Below are 7,091 nucleotides of genomic sequence, written 5' to 3'. Positions count from 1 at the left end.
ATAACGAATTGTTTTGCTTATGCCATTTCCCGTGTGCACAGACCCTAATATAAATAGGCTAGAGCATGACATTATAATTTGAATGGCTTTCTTACTAAATTCATCACTGACTATCACCACTCGTGACGCATATAATTCATTCAATTATTGATGAGCATCTGGCGCATCACACTACAATGCATAATAAAGAGGCTAGAAGGTTACATTCCAAGACGTCAATCTAACATATGCAGTAACCTACTGGTTAGCACTATGGTCCCATGACGCTATAATTTCACCTAAATTTAATGTATATTAAGATTAAGCGTCCAATCGTTTAATTTTGACGTTCCGACTGCTGGCGATAGAGTACATTCAGGACCAAGGCCAGCGCCAAACTATTAGCAAAAACAGGAGGTTTGAGATTTGTACGTCGTGCTTTTACAGTGTGAATGAAAACACGTTTCACTTTTTGTGCTTTACCTACAAACCATGCATATTTTGCAGACGGTCTAGACCATAAGACCTTATTTATAAGCGTTGGATTCCCATACCTTACCAGATGCGGATTTGTGGTGTGTAACTAGTGAACTGAAACGATGCGATGCAAAAGACAGCACACCAGCTGGCTACAGGGTTCAGTGTAAACACAAAGTTTCAGAACTTTTGTCAAATCATTAAAAAAGAATGAAGAAAAAATCATACGAAAGAAAGTATTTTAAAGTAATAAAACACCTGGGCAAACGATCTAGTGGGGAACCTCTTCCCTAACCCACCCTTTCTTACAAGAACCCACCATTAGACAGAACCGTTCTGTGATAGTATGAAACCCAGAGCATTAAAGAACACCATGTTCATCTGTTAAGTCTCTAGAACAGTTGGCATGTTGTGAGGGTCCTATTGCTTCAATACTAACAAGATAACATGAAGGTGTGAGGGGGAGGAGAGAGGAGAGAGGAGGACAGAAGGACAGGTAATAGTGTTTTAATCAGATCAATGACGAGTGAGCGACCAAGGTACACGCCTAAATATGATGACATGAGTGTGGAAAGGAGGGTTTGCAGCATTATAGTGATCAAGAAGGGCGATATGGAGTCATCAACAGCGGGAAAGGGAGTGAGAAAGTGATAGAACGAGAGAGAGAGAGAGCTGCACTCCCCGGCCTCTCTTTCTGACATGGTGATTATGGACACAGACATGCACATGTTACATCAGCTGGATATAAAGAATACTGATGGAGAGGAGCACCACACACACACACACACACAGACACACACACAGACACACACACAGACACAAGGCATACAGGCTATCACACACATCCCCCCCTCCCAGCAAGAATCGACTATCTCTGTTACTGTGGCATCGTAAAGGGTTAGGTGAAAAGGAGGAATCATTGAAAAATGTTGATGGGTTGTGTCTATATGGCCACCAGTTCGATCCTGCATATTTGAGTAGAATATCTTTTTATAGGGCCCTCAAACTCCTGGCACTTGTGCCGTAGCTCCAGTCAACAGAAACTCTTTTGTTGTTTGTCTGGTTCTCCTGCCAAAGGCTGAACAATATGAATCCATGTGGGACGGCGAGCAGACCGGACCCGACTTCAAACTTTGGCATCCCAACTCCAGCGAGGCTGTGTGCCAACAGCCAAGTCCTCTGACAGGAAGTGTGCCAACAGCCAAGTCCTTAGACAGGAAGCGGAGCCTGCGCTGCCAGCGCAACAAGGATTGAATTGTGGCCTCCGCAATGAAATATTCAACACTTCAATAAATGCATCTTCAGGGCTCCTCTGTCATGAAGTGTCTATCTGTGTGTGCGTTCTCCCCGCCTTTCTCCTCGTGATGAGGAGGAAAAAGAAGTACGCACCAAAATATGGGATTCTTTCAATCGTAATCCTGCTTGAGCCAAACGTGTTCATGTCTGCAATCCCTGCATGTAAAATAGGCAACCTAACGTGTGACTTATCCTTCCGCATTGGTGTCAAACTGTAAACTTGCAAATAATCATGACCGATGCAGAAACATTTGAGGGAGGATTAGGACGTCCTATATTAGTGTGCTGAGTTAGGCTTATGACAACGAGATGGAATTGTAACTTGGGCTCTAAAACAGATGAGCTATGACTAAACACTCACATGAACACACTTGTCATATTGGGAAGGGAAAATCACTTTGACTTGTTTTCAGACTTCTTCGCCCTGTCTTGTTTCTGTGTCTGTTTGTTACAGTCGCTTGACGGCAGGCAGGGCGTGATTACTGATGGGGCACACCTGTGACCTGGCCTTTGGAAAACTGGTCCCCTCCAACGACAGAGGATACCTCTCTCTGTGAGCACATTTTGCGCATTCTTTTGTGGCGACCCTTGTCCTTGCTCTGCACCTTACAACACCCACGTTCGCTTATCACACATCCACTCCCTATACTAGCGATTTACCTACCTGTCAAATCGATGACATCCTTTGTCATTCCCATTTGTTTCATGAAAAGGTTTTGTTAACCTTCTTCCCATGACTCTGCCCGGTATGAAGAAGGAAAGATGGTACAAAACACTTGGACATCTTGCTTCATGTACACAATGAAAGGAATCACCAAACAAGAGACAGACGCTGTGTGCCTATAGTTTTGTCTTTTTAATTTGCATTATCATACAGTAGGTACAAATGACACAATTGATTACAAGGTAAGGAGCTCAAGACTAATTTCAAGGGGTTAAGGGATAGGGGCCTGGGGGTTAGGAGTTAGAACGAACATACACCATTTGCAAAATACAATATATTCTTTCTTTTACAGACATGTACGTAGATATCTAAATGATGTATGTACAAAGACATAAGAAGCGCTTGGTTCACACAGGAACAGAAACGAGAGAGGTTAAGAGACCGTATGAGAGAGGGGAATCAGCACATGGTTTAGACTGTGTTCTACACGAACACCAACAAGGCCCACTTCTACCTCTCTTCATACGGAACAGGATACTGCCAAACCTGGGTTGAATAGTATGTTCAAATCCTGTCAAATACGTTCACTGTGCTCCATTGAGCCTGTCTGACCTTTAGGAACCATGTTTGTTAACCCACTGCCACCTGTCTGTTCAGACAAGCTCTAACGAGTCAAGAGTATTGGAGACATTTTTTTCCAACCCAGGTCTGGAAACATCAGAAGGAGAGAGTATCAACTCAACACTAAAGAGTCATAGAAACAAATACAGGTAATGCCAACATTTATCTAAAATCATTACAAACCAAAGCAGGAAACACGAACCGAGAGCAATTAACATTTGTTTACATGAACTCTAAATCTGTGGACTCGTGTGTACGTTTGAAAAGAAAAATATATGTACGAAGCGGGATGTAAACAAAGGAAAAGTTAAAGATACATTTGGCCAATCCCCTTCCCATGTCAAATCTCCTACAGATGATCAAGAGAGGGAGGGCGGTGTCAAAGCAAACGGGATTTGGAACGGGGAAAAAAAACGACCTATAGGAACTGAAAAGGATGAGGGCTTCGTCAATAAGGAGATGTATTGCCCAGGCACTGAGAAAGGAGGGGTCGGGAGGGAGTGAGTTGGAGTGGAGCTACCCAGACAGGGCTAGAGAAAGGCCAGGAGGAGGCACAAGGTTTATACATTAATCAATACATATAGTTCACTCGATCCACACATTTGTCGTTCGTTCATGCATTCAGACACCCAACCGCCTGTCTGTTATCCTTCCGTGTTTATGCCACGTCCTTAAAAACGTATTCAGAATGCATTTCAATGCTCCCCCGCAAGCACACACGCTCACGGACATGCTTATTCATCGCCAGGCACAGGGAGGTAGGAGGGGAAAGTAGAGCGGCGTTAAAACAGAAGGAGAAGTCGTCATTACTGCTGTCTGGCTATTAAGCACACATGTCAAACACATGCAGAGGTGCTGATCGGGGGGTGAGACACGCACGCGAGTACATAAACAACACTGTGGTGAGACTGACTGGCTAGTTGACTGGCATCGGAACTGCTTGACATCGATATATATGAGCGCCCCCGCGGCTACATATGTTTAGCGCGGAGCGCGTCGGGTTGAGACAGACAGAGTGAGTGTGGCCTTGGCAGGGTTCTCGGCCTGTCGAGAGAGCTGCCAGCCACAGTCATCGGCGAGACTAAAGCTAGTGCAACACTGCTATTGTCGGGTTCTGGCTGTTTCTGGTTTGGCACAGACGAAAGGTTAGCGAGGAATCATTAGGAGAGCAACACCCTTAGAAAAAGCCGGGGGGGGGTAGCATATAAATCTATTAAAAGTTATCAATATATCATTCTGATATGAGTTGCAACAGTGATATTTCCGTTAAACATTCTTGAATTACTGGAGCAAAGCGGGAAGAACAAAATCAACGACGAAAAACCAACTTATCTCACGGACAAACAACACAAACATTTACAACAAACAAAAACCCCTTCTTTGAGACATTGGAGAGCAAGTGGACTCACTGGTCTGGCCAAGACCACACTTATGGAGCTTCCATTTCAATCAGCTCCAGGGTCAGCTTTCAAAACAACTGCCGGCTTGTGGCCAGGGCCTGCGCATGTTTAACTGACCCCAGACCTGTGTTGTGAGGGAGTCAAACATTACTTCTAAGACCAGGGGGCCCGGTACTTAGTTTCATGCATCATTTAAGTTTATCACATGCACTGTTGATTCCTACCAACAACATGCGGACACAGAAGGGATAGCTATTAGACACCGGATCATGAGCCCCTAAGCGTGAATCCAGTCAGCAAACTCTTCACATTCATATACTTTGGATATGTGGTGAGACCAGGAAAAACAAACTGCTTGAATAAATTGACATTTGGGATCATCGGCAAAAATGTTGTACAGATATTTCTTGCAATTTTCTCAACCTGACTTTATGAAAGACTTGAACACCAAGATTGTTACAAAGTTGATCATTTCTGTGTGTGTTCCCCCCCCCCCCTTTACATAGAAATATGTTTTACCCCTAACGTAATAAAAGCACATTCAGTTGTTGGTATAAAAACTGTGAGTTGCTATATATTTTTTCAAAATAACTCATGAATATTTACATAAGAGTTAATACACTGGTATGTGTTAAAGTTAATGAGAAATTATGGAAAAATGATTACATCACATTAAACAAACATGATTGGAGACAATTAAATAATTATATGATCTCTACCAATTTCACAGAGCCAGATTGAATGAAACCTCTAGCAAGGTATTGGAACACAGTTTTGAACCCAAGATTAGCCTTCGTATGGGTCTCTATACAAGCCCAAGATACTGTAGCTATATGGAGCAGGCATGTCATCTAATTCATCTGCATGATTCAACTATAAACAATAACTTGTCATCAATTTCTTCTAGTCAAAATCCTCCAAAACAACAACAACAAACATTCTCAGGAGTACAAGTAGTTTCCTTCCAAAAATCGCATGAATACGTAATTAGGAACTTCAGCGATTGAAGGACATCCTTTTAAAGAGATTCATCGACCAATAAGAGTCTTTGTTTGATAAGTGGGACGCCCGGCAGAACAGTAATGTTAGGATGGTGAGCATACTGTCATTTACTAGTGTTTGATGCTAATGGCAGTCATTACAGATGTCTTGTCAAACAATAAACAATGTCATATTCGCTTTGCTAAAACGTAGTTATGACATTGTACAAATATCAACTGTTAACTGCTGCTATGCCGGTCTACTAATGGCTGTAAACCTAACCACAAGGAACAATACTACCTGCAATTCAAGACAAGTTAGTGGCAACATATTGCCAGTCTATGTGCGTGTGTGTGTTTGTGTATGTTTTTGGTTGGGCATGCCATGTTGTCTATCTAATAAAGGGACTTGTTTTGTTGGAAAATCGATGTACACCGGTGTCAATGTACACATTACCAAAGACACCCCATTGTAAACAGGACTAGAGCATGTGTGCACTACTCTTGATGTGCAATGCCCACATCGATCCCGCCCTCTGTTCTTCCTCTTTGGCCTGTTGCCTTTCCCGTCCTTTCATGGATTGCAAAAAAAGGTATAATTCGCTAACAGGTGGTGGTGATCACCAATCAAATCGCCTAGCAATGGGTTTCGGTCAGGTGGTCTGCAAACGACAGACTGTTAGGTGTCGCGTGTCCATCAGTCTCTAATCACAAACTGGCATTGCTTCATGGAGAACTCTCCCTCCACCGTTCAGTAGCTGGTCTCATACCTGCCTAGTCCTCTCTCCAAGCAGCAGTTGCATCCTAGACATCTTAGACGTAACCTCTGAACTCCCCCATGCTGCCCCACATGATACACCAGCACTGGCCAAGTCAATTCAAGTCATTCCAGAGCACAACTTTAAAAGGACAGATTCTTTCAAGAATCCCAAACGGAGGTACGTAAACAGGGAAGCCGTGGCTAAGGAGTGTGTTTTCAGATTCTGCCGTGTTGGCTAAATGGGAGTAGAGGGGACATTGGTGTGTGTGTGTGTGTGTGTGTGTGGTGCAGGGTGGGGGGTTTGGTGGTGGGGGGGGGGTCCAGGCTGGAGCCATCCCCTCCCTTCTCCTCATACTGTGTTGTTGATGGAGGGGTGGATAAACTGAGGGTTGATGAAGGAGAACCCGGCGAAGTCGGCCTGGTCGATGTTGGCGATGACCAGCTGGTCGGGCGGCGTGAGCTGGGGCTGGGTGCGCGTGAAGAACTTGTCGAAGTTCTCCGCCGCTTTGCCGCCCTGCGGGGGAAAAGAGAGAGAGAGAGAAAGAGGGTTGAGAGGCGTTAAGAAGAGAGGCGTGGAGCTACTGAGTGGAGGGCTATGCAGGTCCGTCGTTTGCAAACGGGACACACACACAGAGCAGAACAATCAGAGCGATCGGATAAGATGTCCCATCGCCATGTGAAACATTCCAGGCCGGTAAGCAGGTGTTTTTTTTCTCCAGTTGCATGACCCAAGGAGGATTGGATCACGACATCATAACTGTAACAGCAGCTCCAGACACTTGGGTCCACTTGTGCTCACTGCACTACAAACAACAGCAGAACGAGCCGCCCATCCATGTAGCCCTGAAGCAGTCTTCTGTACATAATCATCCCTTCAGCAGCGCTTTTGGACAGAGCGACCAGGACGGTACATG

General features: G+C 44.4%; 1 protein-coding gene across 5 annotated transcripts in view; it reads right to left on the bottom strand.

Moving 5' to 3' along the window:
* Window positions 1-2,584: 2,584 nt before the first annotated feature.
* The window catches only part of prkcaa (protein kinase C, alpha, a), a 106,886-nt gene continuing 102,379 nt past the window's right edge, over window positions 2,585-7,091 (bottom strand). For all 5 annotated transcript variants that reach the window (XM_084684786.1, XM_084684787.1, XM_084684790.1 and 2 more), the window contains one exon: window positions 2,585-6,691. In XM_084684786.1, the coding sequence (XP_084540912.1) occupies window positions 6,527-6,691 (165 nt within the window). In that variant the 3' untranslated portion in view covers window positions 2,585-6,526. The remainder of the gene's footprint in view (window positions 6,692-7,091) is intronic.

Source organism: Hypomesus nipponensis, chromosome 21 (genome assembly GCF_054491055.1).
Source record: "Hypomesus nipponensis isolate SF chromosome 21, ASM5449105v1, whole genome shotgun sequence".
Classification (NCBI taxonomy): Eukaryota; Metazoa; Chordata; class Actinopteri; order Osmeriformes; family Osmeridae; genus Hypomesus; species Hypomesus nipponensis.
Note: the sequence above shows the minus strand (reverse complement) of the source record. Positions and strands in the feature narration are given on the sequence as shown.